Below are 24,808 nucleotides of genomic sequence, written 5' to 3'. Positions count from 1 at the left end.
GGTGTGTGACACGTGGACAGGCTGCTGGCGCACGGTGGCGGGGCCACCGAGCCGTCCCCGGGGCGGGAGGCCACCGCCCGCGCCCACGCTTCCCTGGCCTGTCCCCTGAACACGCGCACAGACCTGGGGATGGAGTCCACCCTTAGTCTTTTTACCTTTTTTTAACCAAATGCCATCTGAAAAGCCTTGACAAGGTATCAGGGGGAAAAAGGCTACAAGACATACGTGGATAGTGTGAGTCTGAGCCAAATCCCAATGCAGCTTCGTGGGAAAGAAGTTTTATTTAGGATTTTTTTTTTTTTTTTTTTTTTTTTTTTTAGTACTGGATGTTCGTTCCCCTCAGGTTTTTGAAATTTCTGCACAAAGTCTCAAGACAATCTTGAGGAGAGAGCAGTTCGTTGCTTCTGATGTGTTTCTTTATCCAAACAAGTGCAAAGCCTACACGGGGACCGAAGAACAGAAAGCAAACAAAGCCAAGAAAGAACACAAAGAAGGAGAGACACAAAGAAGGAGAGACAGCCCGTGACCCGAGACAGTGCCAGGTAAAAACCATAGAAAAATACGAATTAATTCCGTAAGGTTAACCATTAGCGAAGCTACGGGAACACCGGGTTCAGCCCTGACGACGCCGGATCTCCGAATTACAGAAAGGAGCGAGCCGATCTATGAACAAGTACTGCTAAAATAATTGTGCTATAGTCGTTTCCATGGCGTGGGTGTATCAGACAGGGTGGAAAACTGCTCATGTGGACGCGGCCGCTGGCCAGGGCGGGTCTTTGCGCTACTGCGGGAGAGCTGGGATTTAAGGGCCGGTTTCTGCATTGCTGTCCGTCCTTCGTTCCTTGGGGAGGGGCCGGGGGATGCACCGGTCACCCTGGGGCCAGGAGGAGGCGATGCGGCTCCAGGCGCGGCGGGGAGGGGCCCTCGGGGGGCGATGACGCGTCTCGGCCTGGGAAGGAGCTGGTTTCTGAAGCAAAACCGCCTTCGGGACACATGCTATGGAAATCACACTTGCTGCCCTGGCCCCGGCCTCTGCGGGAGAGGGGGGCGGGGTCCCGGCCGCACACTGGTCCAGGGGGAGCCCCCGCCGTGCTCAGGGCTGGCTCTGGCTCCGGCTCCCGGGTCAGTCCTCCTCCTCCTCCTCTTTCGCTGTGGCTGCGGGGAGTTTGTCCTGAATCCGGAAGCACTCCACAAAGAAGTTGATGATGGACCGGTACAGGTGCTGGTGCAGGGAGGCGCTGTGGAAGTAATGGCTTTCGTCGGGGTAGATCTGCGGGGAAGGCGGGGACAGGTTACTCGCCGCTGGGGTGGTCGCCCCCCCTCCCCCCAACCCAGCACGGCCCGGGCACCGCATGCGGCTTGGAGTCGGCCCGAGCAATGGATTTCCTAAACCCCTCCAGTGCTGGCGTCAGGGCACTCAGGGTGCCTAAATTAGACCACGCTTTGGTCACCAGACTCGGTGCCGTCTGTGCCGTCCGTCTGGTTTGCATTTGCAGCAAGGACGGATCCGAGGTCCGGGACCACAGAGGCTCCGGCCCAGGGTCCCAGGGCCCAGGATCCCCAAAGACACGGGAAGTGTTCTGTGCTCTCTCTACAACCCTCACAGGCCGAATCCTGCTGCTGTGTTCTGGGGCCCGGCCACCCGCGTTTGGCTCGCCCTCTGACCGTGGGCAGGTAACTTTCCTGGGCCTCAGTTTCCAGCTGTGTTACGTGGAGATGATTACCGTGACCGAATCCGGCTCATATCGTTTTGTGAGGATTAAACCTTATGCTCCCTGAAGCATTTAGAACGAGGCCAGGACAGGGGGAACGCGAAGAAGACGATGTGAATGGCCGTCCCCGTATCCTAGAGGCGCCACACCATTTCCACGCAAAGGCACCTGTTCCGGCAGGGACTCAAAGCCAAGTCTCGCTGACCTGGAAGCCCACTTTCTTCCCGTGACACCTGCTGCCTCCCGCATTCTGAATCCTGTCTTCCTCTGTGTCTCTGGAGGTGGGCATTCACCCTAACTTTAGAGTAGTTATTACTGATGGGAGTGAGCTATTATGTATACGGTAGAATGTCTGTGGTACAGAAGGACACAGAGCAGGAGGCACGTCTCTTCCTACCCGGGTCCCCTGTCCCTGTGCCCTTTTCTGGAGTTGCTTACTGTTGCAAATTCACTGAGGATCTGTGAAAACCTCTGCTGTGCCTGCAGGCCCGGTGCTGGGTGTGGGTCCCTTTCGCTGTCTCGAGTGTGGTCTACAATGCGTATTGCTCAAAAGCTTGCCGATTTCGCTTAGTCTGCCTCTTGGGCGAGCGATCCACACCCGCACACGGAGACTGACCCTGTAACCCACCACGGCTGCGCTAGGTGCGTAAAATGTATTTACACCCCGGCAGCTATCAAACTCACTACGATCTGAACACTTGCAAAGTGAGCTCAGAGGTCACATTAACCAAGTCCTCTCTTCCCCCTTCAGCAGCTCAGGCCAAGCCCCCTCCTTGCAGGGACACACGCGTCCCCCCAACAAGACAGCGATGCCAGAAGGCCAGGGGCTTGGAGACAGAAGGCAGGCAGCGGTCGGTGCTGGGGCCGGTGCTGTCTTGAGGGCTGATGGGTGCTTAGGGGAGGAAATCTCCCATTGATCCCTGGACGTGAAAAGACCATCGGGGTCTTTTTTGCCAAAGGGAACCCCTGGTCGAGAAGGAAACGGAAGATGTTTCCAGAAGCAGCACTGTGCATTGCTGGAAAAAGCCCAGCCTTGAGCTGCTCGGCCAGTACTGGATGCCAGGGAAAACGAGGCTGTGAGTACGTTTCATGGGAAGGGTAGCACTCGAACGGCTGCTCAGCCACAGATGATTCTGGAACATTCCTCCAGAATTTAGTTAACGTGTGGTACTGTCCGGCAGGAGGCCAGTGAGAGAAGCTTCAGGACCTGCACGTGTGAAGCCCCCAAGGCCCCCAGGACGCTGCTCTGGTCAACACTGGGACAACAGTCCCACTGTCACCCGCCAGGGACACCACCAGCCTCACCGTGGTGGCGTGGTGGCTGTCCTGACCTTGCTCACCGCGGGACTGGGTGGGGGGGGGGGTGCTACAGGGGTTTTGCACACAGCTCGAGTGTAGAACCGAGCCATCAGCATCAATTAGTGGAGAAAATAAGCACGCGCTAACTCGTCTGGCCCGACGTGCCCCGGCCTGTCTCTGACAGCGCGACACGGGTGCGTCTGCAGACACGGGATGAACGGAATACCAATCAGTTCCTTTTCCACGAGAAGAATGTGTCTCTCCAAGCGTGGAACAGAGTGGGTGTGCGAATACTGTACCTGTAAGCTGTAATTAGCCTTCCCCTTAATTAGCTGTGTAATGAGTTCCGCCGTGTGCTGGAAATGGATTTTTTCTGTTAAAGAAAACAAAAAAGAGGACAGTACGGGTTAAACCCAGCACACCATCAGGGGCGATGCAGGGAATGAGCGTCCCCGGTCCTCACCGTCAGCGGTTGCATGAATGATTAGAAACTGCTGCTCTTCCAGGGCTGACACTCGATGAGCCACCTTGGTCATCTGCACAGGCAGGGCAAGGGGACAGAGTTAGCGGGCCTCACCGCAGCCAGCGAGGTGTTCGTCCTGGGAGAAGCGGGGGCTTCGCAGGGGAGGGGAGCGCACGGAGCGTCCCAGAAGCCTCCCTGCATGAGCTCCTCTTAGGAGGAGGAAGGGGTGGAAGAGAAGAGGGCACAGGAGAGCTCCCTTCCGCCCACGGCAGGTGGCCCCAGAGGGCCACCATCTCAGCCGGTGCCACTGGGAGACGACACCCCGGCCAGAGAGTCCCAGCTTTGAAGCCAGGTCCTCCGGGCAACAGCAGTCCGGCCTCCCCCTCACGCCCCCCTCACCCCGCTGAAGAAACACCCAGGTGACACCTGCACTGAGTCACTTCGGTGGCTATGGTCTGGCAGGTGGTATCGGAGAACTTTTCTGTAGCCCAACCAGGGGCTTATCTCCTCAAAGCAGAACCAGCCTTGGATGAAGGGACCGGCAGTCCCCCGTGCCGACGACTGTGGATCCCGGGACAGACCCTCTGTCCGTCCGAAGACTTTCCTAACTCCCCTCCTTGCCTCTCGGGTGCCAGAAAGGGAAAGCGGGCAGACCCGGGAGAGGCCCCGCTCACCAGGGTTCACGGCCCGGTGGAAGGTTTTCTCAGAGCGAGTTTGGTGGGGGAGAGGGGGAGCCCAGCAGGCCCGGGCAGGGAGCGTGGGTCCCAGAACTGGGCCGGGGGCCAGAGGGGCGCGAGAGAGGATTTCCGGAGGGGCGGCCCGAGCTCGCCCGATTCCCCATCCTGCCCACATGTACCTCGTATGCCCTATTGTCAAGTCCGTGGAGGCCCAGGTACCTCTCGGAGAATGCAGACACTGGAAACGAGAAGAGGGGGGCAGGGTTACCCGAGGGGAGCCGGTGCCGAGCCCCCCGATGCGGGGACGCCCTTGGCAGGGGGCTGGGGCAGGGAGGGTGGGCTCACCCACACTTTCAGGGCAAACGTTTGTTTCTAAAACACCGCCTCAGCCTGCGGGGCTTCACGCAGGTAATCAGACAGCACCCCGGTAACATTCGAGTGTCTTAGAGTTGGTGGCCGGCTTTTAAGCAATACAGCAAAACCTCAACCGTGTGAAACAGTGACTCTGAAACCCCGTGAGCAGGATAACCCCTCAGTTTGTTTCAAATACAGGAAAGGCTACAGATCCCGAAGAGCAGATTGCCATCAGGATTTGCTCCTTTTCTGTTTTTGTTTTGTTTGGTTTTAAACACTAGGCATGTCTGCGTCCGGTCCTGGGTGAGGGTCTGACGTCTGCCTGTCGGCAAAGTCAGGCTGGAGGAAGCACCAAACACTTCTGCAGGGGGCAGGGGGGATCTTTCATTTTCTTTTTAATGTTGACTTGACGGTGTTGTTTCTTTACTGTTTGTTTATTTTTGAGAGAAAGAATGTGTATGAGCGGGGGTGGGGCAGAGAGAGGAGTCACAGAATCCGAAGCAGGCTCCAGGCTCTGAGCTGTCGGCACAGAGCCCGACGCGGGGCTCGAACCCACAAACAGTGAGATCGTGACCTGAGCCGAAGTCGGACGCTTCACCGACTGAGCCACCCAGGCGTCACAGGGACACCCTTAATTAAGTGGAGACGGCACTGGAGGATCCCCCCACCCGGGGCTGTGACCTAATCAAGGTGCAGGATGGTACATTTATGTGCATCCGAGTCAGGCACCTTTGAACCCGCATGATTAAAAAAATTAAGAAAGTCTCACTGAGTTGAAAAAAATCTGAAATACGTTACATGTATTCCCATGGGAAAACGAATTTTAAATTATTACGCGTTTGAAGGAGGGGAGTGCTGGGACTACAAGTTCAAGTCGGCATTAGAGCACTTTGTCAACGTGTCTTTTGTGAGCCTTTCGGCTGCAGGAGTCAGAGGTCCTCACAGTCCACGGGGTCCCGGGTGCTGAGATGGGGCACCGGGGAGGGGTCGGCCAGGGGACCCCTGGGTGGGTCTCGAGCTCCTGGTCTCGTGTGTCGGGAACGTGACTTACGGGTCTCGGGGGGTTGACCGGTTTCATTCAGACAAGCGACTGGAAGCCCTCCCTCCCCTTCCCAGGCTTCTGTCCAGGTTTCTCATTAGCCCGGGTCGCCTCCCACCCACCGTGGGTGCATGAAGCAAGGGAGGCAGGGGAAGTGTGGCGGGACGGGAGGCATGGGGCCGTGCAGGGGCCTCGTCGTGTCAAGACCATTACCGTAGAGCTTGAAGTCTGTTATTGGAGAGAGAGCAGAGCCACAGGTGAAAAGCTGACCCTGGTTTTCACCCTTCGCTGGGAGTATGTAAGTGCTCAGGTACCCGCCGTAGTCCTGCGAGAGACAGAAAGGGGGACAAGTGGGCAACGCGTCGAGGATTCTGTCACGACAACAGCCTCCGACGTAGGTCAGCGACTCAGCGGCCACTGTCATGTAGTTTCTGCCAAAAAGCAAAAAAGGATGAGAGGCAAACACCTTGCCGGTTAGATATTGCATGAGGCACGCCTCCCGTCTGTGGGCCTGGGGTCGTGGGAGCCACGTGACGGGAGTTGCGGTCGCGGGTCAGGAGCTGCGCGTGAGGTTCTCGTCAGGCCCCTTCCGAACCAGCATATTCCTGCAGCGCCTCGTGCTGCCTTCCCGACTCCAGCGGACCCAGCCACGTGAGGTGACCGTCAGGGGCCAACAAGGAGCCTGTGTCAAAGGGCCCGGGGGCTGGTCGGCCAGAGTGCCCGGCTCAGGGCCGACAGGGGGCACGACAGGTCCTTCTCGTCCTACAGTCCCTCTACCTTGGGGCTGGCACGCAAGGCCCCTGCTTGAACGCGGGCCTTCTGGGGAGAGTGAAACGTCACATGCTATCTGCCACGGGCACCTTCAAAGCTGCTTGGTTCAGATGTGCTCTGTCTCCAGATCCCAGAGGAGTGGGACACAGATGAGATGCTGCGATGAGCGGCGGTGGGAAGGGACAGGGGCGCGGGCTCGAGACAGCCAGGTATGTTAAGGATGTGGGGGCTGCTAACGGTGTTGTGTGGGCGTATGTGTGTGTGTAGGGAGTATGTGTGTGTGAGTCTGTGTATGTGCGTGACTGTGTGTGCATGAGTGTGCGCATAAGTGTACACGGGGGGGGTCTGTGTGTTCTGTATGGGAAGGCGTGTGTGTGGGGGTGTGGGTGTATGTGTTGTGCATGTGGGTGTGTGGGTGTGTGAATGTGTGTGTGTTGGGTGGGAGGATCGAGTGTGAAGGAGCCATACACCTGATGGAGACTCTGTGTGTAGCCCGTGCTGTGCCAAACTCACTGTAGAATTAACCGTTATGACCCATATGCTCATTACATTATAACTTAATAGCGTTCCTTCAACACAACGCGAATGTCTTATCTTAATGACAGTAAAAGTGTCTTTTTGGTTTCTGGTTAATAATTTTCATTGTCAGTGGAATCTAGAAGTCCTTAAAGTCATTCTGCCATCTGTTTTCAAAAAAAGTGTGGACTGACAACACCAAATGCTGGTGAGGACGTGGAACAGGGAACCTTCACTCACTGCCGGCTGGGATGCGTTTAGAAGGCAGCGTGGGGATTTCTTACAACACTAAACACACTTTTTACCCTGTGACCCAGCAATCGTGCTCCTTGGTATTTATTCAGAGGAGGGGAAAACTTTTATCCGCACAAAAACCTGCACGTGGAGGGTTCCCTCAGCTTCATTCATAATTGCCAAAACTCGCAAGTCGGTGAACGGACCAATGGGCTGTGGCACGTGGCTATTACTCCGTGCAGAGAAGTAACGAGCTATGGAGCCCTGAGAAGAGCCTTAAACGCGTACTGCTCAGTGAAAGAAGCCCGTCTCAAGAGGCCGTGTGAGTGTTTGAGGAGGAGCAAGCACTGAACAGAGACAGGCCCAGGCCGGGGGCCGTGACCCGGCAGGCAGTCCGTAGGGCAGCAACTTTCCCGGGTGGGTGCGGGTGGGTGATGGATGCCGACGCCCAGAGTTACGCTTACAGATGATCCGACTGGCTCTGAGCCCCTCTCGGGCAGTGAGTGGGTCTCCACCAGCATGGAATGAAGCTCCAGAACGCTGTGCCTGAGAGAGAAGCCCCTGGGCCCTCCCCTTTACCGCCTCACCTCTGGTGGTGCCAGCAGGGGTGTGGGAGGGGTGTCTGGGGTCACCCGCCCAGTGGTGCCACGTCTCAACTATACACTGGCCCCACAGAACGCTGGGCACGGAAGGTCCGGAGGCGATGACATTAGAGGTAGTCCTGTGATTACCGATTACCGTTCGAGTCTCCACCTGCATTGCGGTCACTGAGGTGCTCCCCGAGGGCCTGTGCTCTGAGTATCCCCTTGGAGGGGCGATGGATCTGTGTCTATCCATCTGTGCCTGTGCCTTGTGAAGTCTAAGGCTCACGGATCCAGGCTAAGAATGGAGGGGAGCGTGTGCCCAGGTGATACTAGGTGGCCCCCCACAGACCTGCCTTGCAGCCCCGGGGCCTGCACAGCACCAGCTGGGCCACCCTGAGGAACGTGAACTGCCTACTCCTTCCACGTCAGCTAACCTGACTAGTGCACATAAAGATACGCGGAAATAAAGGCTCCTGCGTTCCCTCGTTTCCTGGGGCACCACATCAGGCACCATGGCGGGCTTGCATAAGAAAAGTAACTAGGAACCTAATGAATCTGGCTTCTTTTTCTTTCCTTCTAGATAACAGAGAGAGTGAAACTCTAATAAATTAGCTGGCCAAATGGTGGCTCCCCTTGCTGGAATCGCTAAGCGTCCAACCTCTCGCTCTTAAAAAAACGTAACTGCTCTTATAGCACCGGCCAAGAGACATTCTGAGCAAATCACACTGGGCCTGGGTGATGACAGTGCTCTCGATGGGATGGGTGCTGGGCACAGGCTCACCTTCCCAAACACGGCCACACGCGCCTTATCGATGTACTGTTCCTTCAGCATCATCCTGCAAGGCCAAAGAAGAGAGGGCTGAGTGACTGTGCACCTGCATGGTGGCCCAGAGCCGTGCTTCCCCACCATTTCAGGCACGAAGACCCCCCCCATGTAAATCAAAGGAAGTATTGGAATTCGAAGGTTAATTGTTGCTTTTCTCTATTCAGCGCACAGGTAGCTTGCCCATGTTAGAAACCTCAAAGTGCCCTCACAGGAGCTGTCCAGGTGTGTAAAACTTGCCGACCGAGAGCCAGGAATGCAAAGCAGCTGATGCCGATCCGGAGAACAGGCCCTGCGGGGTCCCTGTCCTCTGCTCCAGTCTGCCCCTCGCTTGGACCATGTGGCTTCTAGCCACCCCAGACTCTGGCGCGTCCTGTGGGGTTGGCCTGGAGAACAGACACTCTGGTTCTGTGCTTGGAGTCACGGTGCTGGGCTCCCAATCCACCTGCAATGTCCTTTGTCCCCAACTCCCAGGTGGGGGTCCCTGTCTTGCACCTGCTTGGTGGCAGACTCAGCCCTGCCTTGTGCTTCCTGCCTTGCCCGGCGCTGTCCGGGTCCTGCCTTGCCCTTGCCAGAGTCTCACTGCTCTCCCCGGTCACCCCTTTCCCCCACAAAATGACGGGAATCTTCCTGGTTTCCGGGCCCTAATTCAGCAGCAGGGGTCCTGCTACCTGCTGGCACGTGACCGCTGCTTTCCGGATCTCTGCAAGTTGCTTCCTTCCACGCATACACCCTGCTGCCAGAGCCCCTCCCTGCACTGCTCCTCCTGTTTCTATCTGCTTCTTGGGGATTATTCCTTTGTTTCTGTTTTCTGTGTTCTGCTGGCACGCTGGAGCCACCCCATCCCTGATAACTGCCCTTCTCAGCCTGAAGGGTGTCTAAAACTCTGGGTACCAGCCCTCAGAGACAATTCTTTTTCTTCCTTAAGATGACTCCCCCACCCCGCGTCCCAGGACAAGGCCAGTCCTCCGTGGTCAGCACCGCGCTTCCATGGCCAACGTCCAAGGTAAATGGACACAAGTTCCTGGGGGCTGAGGGCCCAGCTTGAAGCAGCAATGTCCCCGACTTTTCCGACGGAGGAAGGTGGCGAAAACAGCTGAAGCTGGTCCTAGAGACGACCAGCCCCACAGGAGCAGAAAAGAGAAGAAAACCGGAGTGGACAGGTCAGGTTACGAATGTGTCTCAGCATTTGAACAGAAATACTAAGAGCGTGGGCAGGATCCGGAAACAAGGGAGAGATACGACAAGTAGGTCCACAGAGAGTTACTCAAGTGAGAGAAAAGGCCACACACCTCAACTGTGATGCTCCAGCCCTGGGGACTAACAGCACTTTAAAATAAACTTGCTTTTGAAAAATGTTGTGCGGCTGTCATAGGGTAGCCCCGTAGACCTCCAATCACCTCTGCCAGACTCGGGATGTGGAGGTCCACATGTGTGCATGCACACACACACACACACACACACACTGGGTCGTGGGCTGCAGAGTTCCGCCCACGTATCTGGACGCAGCAGGGACATTTCTGCAAGTTCGCTGACTTCCTCCTGGAGACGCAAACCCTGGATTTTCAGACGTGCATGTGGGCACACGTGAGATGCTCTGGCTCAGCCAGCTTTCACAACCAGCCCGCCGGGGGGCCCCACGAGGATGCTGGACGCCCAGATCACACTTGCTGGGATCCACGTGGCAGTCTGTGGGGACCACGGGGTGTGGCGTGGGCGATGTGCACCACAGAGGGCTCCATTCCAACTTGGAAAACACCTTGGATTTCCTTTCTCAGCTCTGCTTCCAAGCCCACAGGCGGCCCAGGGTCTGGCAACCCCTTCACCTAATTACCTGGCGACTCACTTCTTGATCTAAATGCCAGAAACCTTGGTAATGATCCTCATTTTTCTGGAGTCTTCCAAGAGTGGTTGTTTTTCCGATACCAAGTATTTTTATTATCTTGTGCTTCTATTTTCACTAACCAACTGAGCAAATCCCATGTGATGATTTTTTTATGGTGAATAGAACTGCAAATTAAGGAGAGTCCGGTTTCACATGCAGGTAGTGCTTTTTTTATTGCTGGGGTTGTCTGAGGCCTCGTGAAAAGCAGAGGCAGAACCCATCAGGGTGCTTTCTTTTTTTAAAAAAAAATTTTAACCTTTATTTATTTCTGAGAGACAGAGAGAGAGAGGGAGACACAGAATCCAAAGCAGGCTCCAGGCTCTGAGCTGTCCGCACAGAGTCTGATGCGGGGCTCGAACTCACAAATGGCGAGATCGTGACGTGAGCCGAAGTGGGACGCTTAACCGACTGAGCCACCCAGGTGCCCCATGGGTATCTTTCTTAATGGAGCGTGTTCTGAGTCTGGTTCCTTGCTGATTTGCAGAGGCCCAGGGGGGATGGGCTCCAGCCCTCAAGATGCATCGTCTCCTGGGGGAGGGCGGACTAACACGGTGACAAGGCAGCAGCACTGATGATGTGGCATGATGGGACGTACGTCCCTTGTGTGGCGTGGTCACTGCTGAAGGAGCCTAGCGCAGCGAGGGGGACCCGAGGGGGAGCCGTGCGCTGGTCAGGGTGGGTGGGAACCGTGTGGACGGGAGAGCACCTGGGAGATGGCGGCACGGGGTCCTGGGTGAGCGGGGCTGTTTGTGGGGCGGTGTGGAACTTCGGGGGGGACAGGGTACAAGTTTGCACCCTGCGTGCCGTCCCTCCTCCCTTGAGAGAACCAGCCCTGAGGGGGCTGCCGACCACCGGCGGTCACATCTTCTGACCCTCCGTGGCGTCCACAGCATCCCAACCCGGGGACTGAGTGCGGCAGGGGCCCTACGGCCACGCCCGGCTGCCTGGCATGGGCTCCCGCCCTGTCTCGGCGATGGGCTCCCGCCATGCTGGCGGGGACTCTCATTGCCTCGCTGCCACCGGAAGCCCCCGTACCCGCTTTGTCCTCCAAGCCCCTCCCCTTTCCACGGTGTCAGACTCCACTGCAGTCTGGTGGCCACCCCGGCATCCTTCGCAAACAGCCCTGCCGACACCGTCTGCTAAGTCCACGCTGGCACCCTTCTTGGGGACCCCAGCTGACACAGGTGCCACGGTCCACACGGCTGCCTCAGAGTGGGGGAAGCCCCCAGCCAGAGCCTGGATCTGGCAAGAAAGAGGGGGCAACGGTGGCGGAAGGGGGGAGAAACATGGCCAGCGCCTTCTTCCAGCTCGGTGCGACAGGCGGGGGCTCCTGACTCCGGCTCCGAGGCAGGGCGCCCTGCCCACCTCCGCGTGCACTCGCTGACCAGCCTGGGGACTCTGCCTCGAAACGCCTCCCAGGCGCGCCCCACCTTGCCACCTGGCGGTCCCCAAAGCACCCACTCACGGACGCCGTGGTCCTGCCCAGTCGGCTGGGACCATGCCCTCCTGGTGGGTCTGTCCTTGACCCCCCGTGGGCCACAGCTTGGGCACTGATAGCCAGGGGCAGTCGCCCCGCCTGCTGGGCTGGTCTCTGGGGGCCACGAGGCCACACCCACGTAGCAGCCAGGGCTGGGGAAGGTTCCTCGTCTCCCCACCCTCTTCCTTCTTCGTCCCCACGGGCGTCTCCTCCTTTCCGCTTCCCCTCGCTCACTGTCCACGGGGCTCCGCTGAGCTCGGTGCCTCCGAGGATGAGCCCTACGGACAGCCACAATGGCTCCCGTGTCCTCTGGCGTCTAGTGGGTTCTGCCAGTGTGGGGGGGGGGCGGGCAGGGGGCACGGCTCCCGTCAGGTGCTCCCTCCCCGTGGCCGAGGTTCTCTTCTGGGCCGGTAGCTGCTCCTGCTGTGGCTACCGCAGCCTCACTGGCTGTCCCTGACCCTGCCCGCGCCCCCGCAAACTGCACGGTGACCCGTCTGCCCCCCTAACAACTCAGTTTGAGCGCCAGGACGCTGACCCACGCGACTTGCTGCACCGCTGCCAGAGTCACGGTTCCGAACAACAAAGCTGACCCTGCCACCTCCTTGCTGAAAACCCCTCTTGCGGAACTGCTCCTACAGGGCAAGCAGCAGCTCCTCAGGACCATGTGGGAGGGATCTCACAATCCAGCCCTGTCCTACCCCCCCCCCCCCCCACGGCCCACGCACACTGTGGTGTTCTGGTGCTCAGCGTGCCCCGAACAGCAGTGCCTTTGCATTGCCTCGGGTCTTCGCTCACGATGTGTTCTCCCCTGGGAATGTGTATCTCCCGCGTTCGGCCTGACAGATCCCTAGTAATCCTTTGAGGTCTTGCCCACAGGCCACCTCCTCCCAGAAGCCCCTGAGGCAGGGCTGTTTGCTTCTGTAGCCTGTGCTGCGAGCGTGAGTGTGGTTCCGCCCTGTGCCGCGCGGCTGCCCTCTCCCCTAACGCAGCGGCCGGGCCTGGGAGGGGATCCGCTCGCGTCGGCTGCGAGGACAGCTGCTGACCCAGTGGGGCTCCAGGACACGACACGAGGTGGACGAAGACGGGAGAACCACAGAAGGGGTGGGCCAGCCTCAGGGTCTTTCAGACTTCTGATACCACGGGGTGATTGTTCTCTGAAATGAAAATCCAGACCCGGACCGCACACAGAGCTTGCAGAGTTCTCCCTGGCGCGGGCGAACCCTGGGCCTCGGCTTCCTGCGTGTCTTAAGGTGGCTGTAAGGTTGTCATCAGTTCGTGTATTCTGGTGCTGGGAAGCGTGGTCTGTCGGTTGACATGCTGTCTTCTCGGAACGGGTTCTGCCTTGGTTTTTGAACAGATGGCCGGATCAATTCCTTACTTTTGAAAACGCCTGGAGTGTGAAACAGCCTTTTTTGCTCTCTGGTCCCTGTGCTCAGAGGGGAGAGGCTAGACACGGCCAGGCGCCTGCAGGGGTGCGGGCCGCGGGTGCGCCTGAAGGACCCTGCGTCCTTCCTTCCGGGCCCCTGGAGCCAGAAGCCCTGCTACCATCCGAGAGGGCCCCTTCCCTTTTCCGGAGGGGCCTCCCTCGGTGGACACCTGCTGGCTGGCCCCGCCCCCACTGCCCCGCCCCTCCCGCACAGAACCCACGTGGCTGCCCGCCCTCCTTCCCCCGCCGGCAGCGATGGGGGGACCCTTTAGGTCTCAGGGTGACGGCCCACACCTCTCTCTCGCCGGTGACGGGTTCTGGACCAGGCAGGGGCACGTAAGGAGAGGTTGGCTGGGGGCTTCTGCGGAGGCTCCTCCCTTCCTTTCTGGAAGTTTCTGGAGGTGGCTCGCTCCCCAACCTCTTGGAGGCGAACAGAGAGGCCCGGAATGAGGTGCTCCTGGTAGCCATGCTGTGGGCACGAGGAGAGTCACTCCAGGTGATGCCCTCCCGGCCAGCTGAGCAGGGGGACGGGGAGAGCCGGGCTTTGAGTGGCATGGCCGGGTCTGTGTGTCCATCCGTCCCGAGGCCACCATCACTCTAGATTTCAGAGCCAATACAGTTCCTTATTTTTTTTAATTTAATTTTTTTTTTTTTTTTTTTTTTTTTTTTTTTTTTACTGTTTATTTTTGAGGGACAGAGCACGAGCAGAGGAGGGGCAGAGAGAAGACGCAGATGCCGAAGCAGGCTCCAGGCTCCGAGCTGTCAGCACAGAGCCCGACGCGTAGCTCGAACCCATGAACTGTGAGATCATGACCCGAGCTGAAGTCCGACCCCACTGGGCCCCCGGGGGCCCCTAATGGCTCTTTATTTTTAAAGCTCGGTGGCCATGGTGTGCCTGCTCCCTGGCAAAAACATCCTGGAGGCGACCTCAGAAGCTTCCCCCTCTCTGCATTTTCCACGGGGCACTTATAGGGCCTTGGACACATCGCGTCCTGGGCCAGGGGGCGTCCTCACCCGCCCCTAGCAGGGGGCACCACTCACTCATCACTCACGTTCCAGTCACTCAAAAGTGATCCGACTGCCCGCCCACCACGGGCCACCAGCCTTCTCAGAGCCGAGAGAGATCCGAGATCCGTCTGGAAGAGTCTGGAAAGTGAACTGCCCAGACGGCGGAGCACGAGGCCGGGAGGTGTGTGGGGGATGGGATGGCACCCCCGGTGAAAGCCTGTCAGCCTGCGCCCTGGACCCTCCACGGGGAGGAGCGTGGTGCCGCCCAAGTCCACGGCCCTCCCATCCACCCTCCTGCGTGGGAGCCAGCCTCAGCAGGACTGACGCACAGGCCCCTGAGTCCTTCCCGGGACAGCAGCGCACGCGGTCGCTGTGATCGGGCCCTTCCCACTGTCCTTAGAGCGAGGAGGGGAGACGCTCCTGGGTCCTGTTCTCCCCCGCACCTACCACCCACCTCCCCTGCCCTCCCCTGTCCTCCCCTGCCCTCCGAATGGTCTCCGCGCACCCCGCCGCCCCGGGGCCTCACCGCACGGCCTCCGTCTGGTCCTTCTCCTCCAGGGCGCCCAGCCGCCGCCCCACCTCGTGCAGGAGCTTGGTCCCCTGGAAGCCGCTGCCGCGGCCGTCGCACTTGAGCACCACGGCCCCGTGGTTGCTCACCATCACCGTCTCCCAGCTCACCTGGAACCGCTCGGCCACGCTCTGGCCCCCGGGGGTGCCGTCCCTGCAACACAGGCCCTGCCTCGCGCATGCGCTGTGGCCCGGCGCTCCTCCCCCTCCCCTGCGCTCCCCCCTCCCTTCCCCTCCCTGCTCCTGGGCTCCCCCGTCCCCTGCGCTCCGCACTCCTCTCCCCTCCCCCTGCGCGTCCCCCTCCCCTGGGCTCCCCCCTCTCCTCCCCTACACTCCTCTGAGGAGTGTGTATGCAGGGGCGTGTGTACGTATGAGGTGTGTGCCGGAGCCTTGTCAGCGTTGCCCTGGTGCCCCTGCCTTGAAGGAAGCCGGGGGTGGGGGGGGGTGGGGACAGTGCTTCCGTGTGGTGGCGTGTGCCTCACCCCCCGGGGGGCACAGGCCAGCCCCTGTCTAAGCCTCAGGGCAGCTGGGCAGCATCTGAGGTGCCCGTGAGAACGTGCTGTCCCCGGTCAGGGCCCCCTCAGCGGTGGCGACAGCGGCTCTCTGTTCTCCAGACCCCGCCAGAGGGCTCATTCACGCACAAACAAAACGTCTGAACTAAGTCCTTGTTGGCAGAGCAGCGGCGTTCAAGGCAGCTTGCTGCTCAGGCCGTGCCACCCTGGTGCCAGCTGGGGAAGCCAGCGGGTCGGCCGTGCCCGCCCCCTGTCCCCTCACTTCTTGGGGGACCTGTGCCCGGGGGGGGGGGGCGGTGCTCAGAAGGCCTCTGTCCCGTGACGTGCTGCCTGCCTGCGGGACCAGCTTTGCTGTCCGTCTCTGGGCCTGGTCCCCGAGCAGGAGTGGATTGGGGCTCGGGGCTCGGGGCTCGAGCCCCCCTTCCTCTACCAGGCGGCTCCCCGACTTGTGAGTGTGGCCTGCCACCTGCTGGCGGCCAGCCTGCCTTCAGTTTGCAGGTTGCAACCTCCTTTCTCGAGCTCGCCGCCTCCTACGGGAGCGGTGGTTGTTTTCCGGGGTGTTACTGAGCCCCCCCCTGGCAAGGACCACGAGAAAGAAAGAGGCAACAATACTCACACCACCAGGAGCAAGGGGTAGTGCACCGTGTCGGTGAAGGTCGCGGGCTTGAGGATCTGAACGGGCAGGTCTAGGCAGGAACAGAGCACAGGGCCGCACGTTAGGGACAGCACAGACAGGGAAGAAAAGAGCCTTGGCCCCGGTGCCAGAAAGGCCCCCTGGAGGGGACATGGTGGGTCCCCACCCGGCCTCCCCGGGGCTGGCCCTGAGTTTTCTCTCCGTGCCTCCGGCCTGCTGAGTGACCTTGGGCAAATCACCCACAACCATCTTGAGGCTGAGTCTCTCCATCCGAAGCTTAAATTCAACCTCGCAAACAGAGCGAGCTGAAAACCAGAAAAGACCAAAACGCCATAAGCACTTGTTAAGAGCCGAATTCTAGGCTGCGAGAAACGAACCCCCAAGGGTGACGTTCGTCAGTTAAGTGGGGACAGATACGGGGGAGCCATGGGGACAGGGACAAGATGAGCCCAGGGGGCCAGCGGTGAGGCCGGGGGGGGGGCAGCCCAGAGGGACAGGCCGAGAGCCGAGGGATCCCTGCAGAGGCGGGGGATGGAGGACAGCTGCGCGACCCCCTTCGGATCTTGTCCTGGGCAGTGAGGGACCCAGCGTGGGAGGGGGGAGGGTTGCCTTCCCACTTTCTTCTGCAACCCCCAAAACAAGCCTTCCTGCCCACGTTAGAAATTGTTTATTGATGTTAACTATGACCCAGATTAGCGATTACATTGGAATTAGTAGCTTTTTCAGTACAATTACTACGGATACATCCCAGGCTCGGGGGGGGGGGGGGGGGGGGCGGGGGCGGGGTTCGGCTTAGCAGCCTGCTGTGACCAGGGCCTCATTACTGATTCTGGCTGAATGTTAATGGCTTGCAAATTAGATCAATGGCCCAGGGACCGGCCAAAAGGCGTCGGACTTTATCATTGCAATATCCATAAAACATGGTCTGGGCTGCTCTGGGCCAACGATAAGCCCGCAGGCCGACCTTGGCCACGACAGGCTGCATACAGCGCAGGGAGCCCTTCCCGAAGACGGATCGCTTCCCTCGGGAAAGCCTTCACCTCTGGTGCCATTAGGTGAAAAAAACAAAACATAACGAAATGAGACATGTCGGTAGGGTCACATTTTTCAGATCTTTGGGGGGCCCCAAAGGGGTGACATTTAGGTGCCCTGCACCTAATGCATTTAGGTCCCTGCACACACCTGCTTTTCCAGCACCTGCGTTCCTATCTGCCACGGAAACTTCACGCTGGAGAGAAATCTCAAGTGGCAAGGGTGGGGGAATTGATTGTTTCCGAAGGTCTTTTCTCTGCATTTTTGGAGGGGATGGTGTCCACCCACCAGCGGACAGAACTACTGTGGCAGCAGCATGCGGACAGGCTTGAAGAAGGAGGGCGCTGGGCCCAGCAGAGAAGCAAACATGTAAAGGAGCACGGTGTGGCCTCAGAGGCTGTGGTAGGAGGCAACGGGTGTGGGGAAACGCGAGGGAGTGTTCTGGAAAACTTGCTGACGGGGACGGGGGTTGGGGCAGGAGGTGGAAGTCTGGCCACGGAGGGCCACCGGGACGGCTTCACAGAGTGTGGCACGTGCCAGGGCCCTGTGCGTGGCTGTCGTCGTGAGCCGTGGACACACAGCCCCACGTCCTCACGCCGCACTGGGCCCTGCACGTTACGGAGCCCGTCTCGGGGTCTTCAGATATAGACACAGAAGGGAGAGGGGGTCGGAGCAAACCTGGAGATGGCCGGTGCACTTACTCATCCGTCCTCCCACTCCTCCCTCCCTCCATCCAGCATCTGTTAAAATCATCTTATCTTCTTGCCCTTTGGATCTTCCTCGAGGAAGGAAATGACAAAACTCTGCTGTTTACTTAAGGGTTCTCATGAGTTTCAGTGTCCAAGTAACTGGACTCCAGGGCCGGCGTGAAAAACGGAACGAGTCAAGGATGCCATCCGTGTGGGCAGGCCACATTTTCCCTTGACCTACTTCTTGGGAACAGGAGGGGCCACTGACAAGAATCTCTGTTGCAGAATACGCCAAACTGTCCAGAGTGGCTCTCTTTCTAGAACACGCTCCGACAGGGACGGGGGCGGGATTTGCGACAAACAAGCGGTTACTGGTTGGTTACTCGGCTGAATCCACCAGGAGCTCGCGACACTCTCAGGGCACACGCCCCACTTCAGGAGAGGCGTCCACTGTCGCCCGCGAGGCGCAGGGTTGCTTGATGTCCCAACGGCAGCCCGACAAGAGCTGCTGTGTTACAGGCTCGCCGTGTTCTTCCCGCCGGCATCTCGCTGGTTCTTACGCTCGCCATCAGAGCTGGGGTTCCCGTGGCTCTTGTGGGTCCTCATACGCCGCCTGGACCCGGGCCCTTTCTGCTCCCTTCTTTTTAGCTCTACGATTTCCCCTGAGCCCTGATGGAGGCATCTGTGTCCTAGTCTCTCCGCGTCTACGTCTTTTTAATTTATTGCTTCTCTCCCTCTCATGAATAAGCAGGCCTGAGCTCGGCCTGCTGGGCTTCCGGCTCCCTGGGCACCCAACGCTGTCCGTGGTTCCAGGGCTGAGTGTGTCCTGTGGCATCTGAGTGCATCTCATGGGCACCCAGGGGAAAACCAACTGGCAGGGAGACGGTGGGAATGACCCCCGGGCCTGTGGGAAGGGACCCCCGCGGCCCTAACCACATTTCTTGGCCAGGGCAAATCGCCACAGCCCCCGTTTGTGCTTTTCCTATTTGTTTCTTCTCCCATCTCTAGACCCTTCCTTATTTATTTCCTTCACCGTCTCCTTCATCAGAGGGATCACCTTTGAGGTGTTTTATAAGGGAAGCCTCTGGACCCAGGGCTGGGGGGCAGAGATTTGAAGTACACCATATTTCTTGACTCTCAGAGATGAATATGTAACCTTACATGCATCTCTAGCTATGTATAGAAAAGTTCTAACGTCATGTGATCCCACAGGGAAAGAATAGGATTGGGATGTTGTGGCACATGGCCTCTGCATGGACGGAAGCTGCTTCCAAGTCAGGGGTCCCTCTGTGCCCACTGACCGCCGGGGCTCTCCCACGGGCTGGGAGTCCGGGTCGGCCTCCTGACTTGCCCCACAGTGAGCGCCGGCTCGGGCTGCTCCCCGCCCTGGACCGCACGCTCTCCTGTGTGCCAACCTAAAGCCCGCTCCAAGGATCCCGTCCAAGCCCCACCTTCCTGGGAACCTTCCCGTGATCCCAGCCCACTCTCATCTCTGTTCTGAGCTCGTGGGCCATTTGCTCTCTGCTCTAAAGGATGCAGCTCGACCACGTGTACTGTTTGGGTCAGGTTGATCTTGTTTCATGGGGGAGAGCCTCGGCTCCTGACCACAGGAGATCAGTCTGTTAGGTAGCTGTGTCTTCGCCAACAAGGGGGTACTTAATAATGCTCCGGGTCCACTGGCCTAGGTGATGAGCCATTGTCCCCCTGTAAGGGACCGGGTAGAGAAAGAGCTTCCAGTGATGGTCTGGACATCACTAATCAATCTCAATACTGTCCCATTGACCACTGGTGACCTTCGACTCCTCTTCAACCAAGAGCTCTGACAGTTACCATCAATCAGTCGAGTTTTCTCAAGAGAGGAGACCCATTTACCAACCTCAGAGGTGATGGGTAGATGGACCTGAATGAAGGACTCCGTGATACCTTCAAGGGGGAAATCTAAATCGTTTAAGAGAAGGGTGCCATCTCCCAGAGTAGGCAAGTCTGGAGGGGGATAGAGCTCAGGGGGAAAGACAGACGTATCTGGGGCATTTTGCATGTGGGGTTTCCAAAGGTAAACATCTGGTGGGCAGTTAGGATGCCAGGGGCTGGCTGGGTTGACTAGGGAGCCATCCGAAGAGAGGAGGATTGAACCTATGGGGACCCCGCGTCCCCCCCTGGAGCTATGAGTGCAACCAGTGCTCTGGGGCTACAGTGCCTGGTGGGTTCCAGCACAGCGTTGGAGCTCATAAAAGCCTACTGGATGCACGAATGGACAGTTCAGGACCAAGAAGGAAACAGAAAAGGCAGAGTTCTGGGTGCTTCTTGGGTTGTTACAACACATCAGTCCTCCATTACATTATTTCCCCCATTCTGAGGATACCCCCTCGGCCCATGATCAGCACTGACAGGTTAGACGATGAAGCAGAAAAATACCAAATGGAACAGGAAAGGAATCCCCACACGGAGGACGTTTTCTCTGGATGGTGTCATGACATGTCCCCCCCAAAGGAGAGAATTCCAGCCTGGGACCTTATTTAAATTGTCAGCCTCTTGAGGAGAGGCTTTTTTTTTTTTTTTTTAAATTGCCAGAGAAGCATCTTGGTTCTCAGCACAATAGCTTGGTGCAGGATGCTTTCCCCCCATGAGCCCCGCCTGAATCTCTTCCTTGCTGGCTGGAATGCATTTCTAGCCATGAAGCCCAGCAAGTGTGGTGCAGGGGGGAGCCTCAGATGCACAGTAACCTACTGCGGATGGTTGGGCTGTTTCAGAGTCGATGTTTGCTTTCCTTGTAAAGAGGACAATACAGGGGCGCCTGGGTGGCTCAGTCAGTTGAGTGAACGACTCTTGATTTTGTCTTAGGTCATGATCAAATGGTTCGTGGGATTGAGTCCCACGCTGGGCTCTGTGCTGAAGGTGCAGAGCCTGCTTGGGATTCTCTCTCTCCCTCCCTCTGCCCCTCCCCTGCTTGTGCGCATGCTCTCTTTCAAAATAAATAATAAACTTAAAAAAATGGGAGACAATGCAGTACTTACTGTAATCGTCAACCTCGATCTTCCTGTATTCCACTTTCGGCATCTGTCGGTCATGTACGGCCTTCTTTACGTGTTCGTTTGTTTCTAGGTCATAAATTTCTAAGCGAGAGAAGAAAATGACACAGTCAGACTCAGCAGTCGTTTATGGAAGCCAAGTGTTGTCATGTGCATCAGGCCACTAATCCCTACACTGGGCCTGGAGGTGATGATTACTATTTCTTTTGCACAGACTAGGAAACCGAGACATTAGATAACTTGCTCAAGATACAGCACAAGGTGGAGTGCCCAGTCTCAAGTCAGGAGCTTGGGTAGACGGAAGAGTCCTCCCCCGTATTAGGCAACTCCTCCGCCCCCTATAAATCGTCTTTCCGCAAGGCATTTCTCACTCACACGCATAGGTCTGGGTATGTTTTATCCCAACACTGCTGGTTTTGGAAAACCAACATCACACACCTGTTAGGACAGATGAGTTTCCGAATATAGTGGCCACAATAACGGTGGGGAATAAATTTAAGAATTCCCTGAGCTTGCACCAAAACCCAACCTAAGCCTAACCTACCCTAAGCCTGGGTTAACAAGGCTTAGGGCAGAAAGCTGCCACAGGGCGAAAGCGCCCCCAGCGTAGAACAAGGGGTCGAGCAGAAAGCCACTTCCACAGGACGAAAGCGTCTGAGAACAGGTAGAAGTGGAAAGCCCCACAGCAGGGCAAAGAGGTCCGGAGCTAACTAGCAAGAAAAATGCCTTGTTAACCCCGAGGTAGCATGCTCTCTCTGACTTAGTCCCTAGAAAAGTTCAGATAAACAGACACGGTGACTGATGCCTGCAGTAAATGGCCGTCTGCTCAGCGTCAGCATTTTGATTTGTATTGACCCTAACCCCTAACACTGCATACCTTTGAAACCCCCTTTCTCTCACACACAAGTTAACGTTCACTGTTTTATTGTTTCTTTCTGCACGTCCATCACATTTGTAAGCCTTCTGATCCTAATAAATATGGAGCAAGGACCCTTACTTGGGGCTCTTGTCCCTCCCGGACATTAGCCTCTCTCGTATTCAATTCTGCGTCTGCTCTCTTGCTGGACAAGACAGAACTCCAGACTCAAAGTCTGCAACAAATAACCAAGGAAAGAAAAGAGAGGAGAGGCTGGAGTATGCTCTTTATTAAAATTTTACAGGAAAAGTGGATTCAGATCCCTCAGCCTACTCATAATGTGGTCTGGCTTGGCACACCTTAATTTGGATGATCATATTAGCTGGCAGTGATACAGTGCAGCGAGACTGGCCCTTTCCCCTCCAAATTAGAGAGAGAGGGGTCAGTCCTATGCTGGCTCCTTACATGCACGTGCACCCAGTGGTATTTGTCCAGGTGCAAGGATGCTCTCAACAGCCCACTTCACGAATCTCCTCCTTCCTCCTACTCCACCATCTGCTCTGTAATAAAACCACCGGATTTGACTTCCTCCTTCCTCCTTCCTTTGAGCCTATACGTGGGGACACCTTGTGGCTCATTATGAAAGGAAATTTTGTCTGCAAGGAACTCCACCTTTGAAACATTCATGAATATTTTAAAGAGTAAATTCACACGACATGCAATGCTACAAGGAACGGTGAACTGTCCCCACAGAAACTCCTTTTAAGAACAACAGACACCCTAAGTGACACCTTTAGCACGAAGGCACCTGGAGGCCAAATATCGCCCAGAACCAGGCGTCTCCAGCACTGAGCAGTGTTATCTGTGAACAGCACAAGGCTACCAGTGGTGCTCAGGGATCTGGGGGATTCTTTGGGAACAGAAATGGCAAATGCCCTCAGCGGCCAGTGGAAAGGGACAGTTCCAGTTGCTGGACACATATTTGAAAATTCAGCTTTGATGGGGCGCCTGGGTGGCTCAGTCGGTTAAGCGTCCGACTTCGGCTCAGGTCATGATCTCATGGTTCGTGAGTTCGAGCCTCGTGTCGGGCTCCGTGCTGACAGCTCAGAGCCTGGAGCCTGCTTCCGATTCTGTGTCTCCCTCTCTCTCTTCCCCTCTACCACTCACACTCTGTCTCTCTCCCTCTCAAAAATAAATAAGCATTAATTTAAAAAAAAAGGAAAGAAAATTTCAGCTTTGATGGAAAGGTGAGGGGGGAAGTGGTAAAACTAAATTTTCAAACAGGTAGAGTTAAAGGTAAAAACCTCTTAAGTTGGACCAAGATTGTGAAAGATTCTGAACACCACATGGCAGCCAAGACACGGGGTCCTTCGTAGACAGCAAGTCGGGACACCTGTGTATGCGAGGGACGTACAGGGAGGTCCAAGGACACTTGGCCTCAACTCGGAGACCCGGAGATGTGGCTGAGAGACGGCACGCTCTATCTTCTGGCCATGCACGCAAGTTAGGGAAGGAGCGCAGCCCCAGGGTGGCAGGTGGCCCCGCTGCCCACCCCATGTCCACAGCCCGGACTCCTCAGAGAGCCGATGCAGCACTCAGGTTTTGCTGAGTCTAAATGCCCTCCTCCTTTTAGGAGTGTTGCAGGCACTCAGTGGAGAGAAATTGGTTTGTGAGATATTAACTATTTCTTATCCGTATCCTAGTCACAACGATAGGGCGGGAAGTCTAGAAGGTAGTTCTGCAGGATAAGGAGAAAAGTAGCATTTTTCAAGTTCTTTGCTGCCACAGAACCTTTGCACTTGCTGTTCCCTCTGAAGGAACTTTCTTTGCTGGCTCCTCCTCCGTCAGGTCAAACATCACCTCGTCAAGCAGAAGTCCATCTCAGGTACCCCTCTTCACACCAAGGGTAAGAGTTGTGGTCATCTGTCAGACTCTTTCCCACCCTCCAACTCCCCAGGCATCAGTGTTTGGGCCCATCCCAGGGACGAAACGCATGAGTTTCCAGTCACCTGAGTAGACGGGGAAATCCAGTTCATACCCCGGAAATGGCGCATCCCCACAGGAGCCAAGTCTGGGTTTCTCCCCAGGCTTTCTCCCTGTTCCCACATGGCCCCTTTCCATGGCCGCAAGAGGGTCTCTGCTGCAGAAGAAGCTGGGAGGGACTGGGAGGTCCTCCTGGGTGCTTCAGAAGCCTGGGGGCTTTCAGGGGTTCCCAGGGTTTCAGGCCTGTCGAGTGGTGAGAGTTGACACAATCGAAGCCTCTCCACCATTGTTCCCCGCATGAAACGACCCACGGTGAAACCAGAGCACGCTTCCGTTGCACTGACGGGAAAGCGTATGGTACGTGATGGAGTCCCGGCGGACGCAGGTTAACACTGAGTTAATGCCGGGACCAGGATGCAATTCATGGACGCTGCCCCAGACCCTGCACTCAGTGCAAGAGCCAGTGCACAGATCTTCTGGAAGCCTCAATCTTCAGGGAAACTGCCATCTTTCCCTCCCTGTGTGCCCACAAGATGAGCCCAGGCGGAGACAGGTAAGGGACTAGGGGTGCGCAAAGGTGGGCCAAGCTGGACGAGGGGAATTAGCAGGCACATGAGTAGACCGTCTTCACCAACAAGAACAAAGGCGGCTCACTGCCACCGAGAGGCAGCAGCACGCGTTTGCTTCCGGGGTGCAGGCGACAGCCTCAGCTGGGGAAGTTTGTTGGTGGCAAGGCCAACTGGACCACCAGAGTTCGAAACGCGAGAGGACCGAACGGAGCCTCTCAGTTTATCACGGCACGCTCCTCCGTCCGTGGGCACGCGTTTGAATTCCGTCTTTCTGGCATCACTCAGCAATCTCCGATGCTGATCCTGAAGGAGAAATTTCGTGCTTAGGTTTGCAGAGTCGTTTTGCTGCCCACCGAGCTCAGCTTGCCTGGAGCTAGCGAGAACACAGGCTCGCCTCCGGAACAGCCCGTCTGTGCCTGGACCCCGGAGTGCCGGCTTCGAGTGGGAGCGCGCAACGTTCTCATCGAGCACTGACTCGACAGACTGCGTTTGAATAGCTCGCCCTCTGTATTGAAATCCCACCCTTCACAGAGGCACCAAAGCAACAGACTATTAAATTTAGTTAAATATTAGATTTCTCATTTAATGATTGCCCACACAACTGGTTTTATCAGCAGAGAGCTGGTTGGCCCACAGGGGAGTTGAGTTAAGCCATTTTATTTGTTCCCA

The 24,808-nt window shown here is 57.1% G+C and overlaps 1 protein-coding gene across 1 annotated transcript in view; it reads right to left on the bottom strand.

The window, feature by feature from the left end:
* Positions 1–312: 312 nt before the first annotated feature.
* DPP6 (dipeptidyl peptidase like 6) overlaps positions 313–24,808 on the bottom strand; it is a 715,888-nt gene continuing 691,392 nt past the window's right edge. Inside the window, exons 18-26 of the mRNA XM_047097129.1 lie at positions 20,717–20,815; positions 15,964–16,033; positions 14,795–14,989; positions 8,431–8,485; positions 5,758–5,869; positions 4,331–4,389; positions 3,475–3,547; positions 3,311–3,384; positions 313–1,270 (exon numbers count right to left, since the gene is read on the bottom strand). Coding sequence (XP_046953085.1) covers positions 1,124–1,270; positions 3,311–3,384; positions 3,475–3,547; positions 4,331–4,389; positions 5,758–5,869; positions 8,431–8,485; positions 14,795–14,989; positions 15,964–16,033; positions 20,717–20,815 — 884 coding nt within the window. The 3' untranslated portion in view covers positions 313–1,123. The remainder of the gene's footprint in view (positions 1,271–3,310; positions 3,385–3,474; positions 3,548–4,330; positions 4,390–5,757; positions 5,870–8,430; positions 8,486–14,794; positions 14,990–15,963; positions 16,034–20,716; positions 20,816–24,808) is intronic.

This window comes from Lynx rufus, unplaced genomic scaffold (genome assembly GCF_022079265.1).
Source record: "Lynx rufus isolate CCGP_SWC_20201006 ecotype Redwood Valley unplaced genomic scaffold, mLynRuf1.p SCAF_4, whole genome shotgun sequence".
Lineage (NCBI taxonomy): Eukaryota > Metazoa > Chordata > Mammalia > Carnivora > Felidae > Lynx > Lynx rufus.
This window is presented reverse-complemented; position numbering and strand designations above follow the sequence as displayed.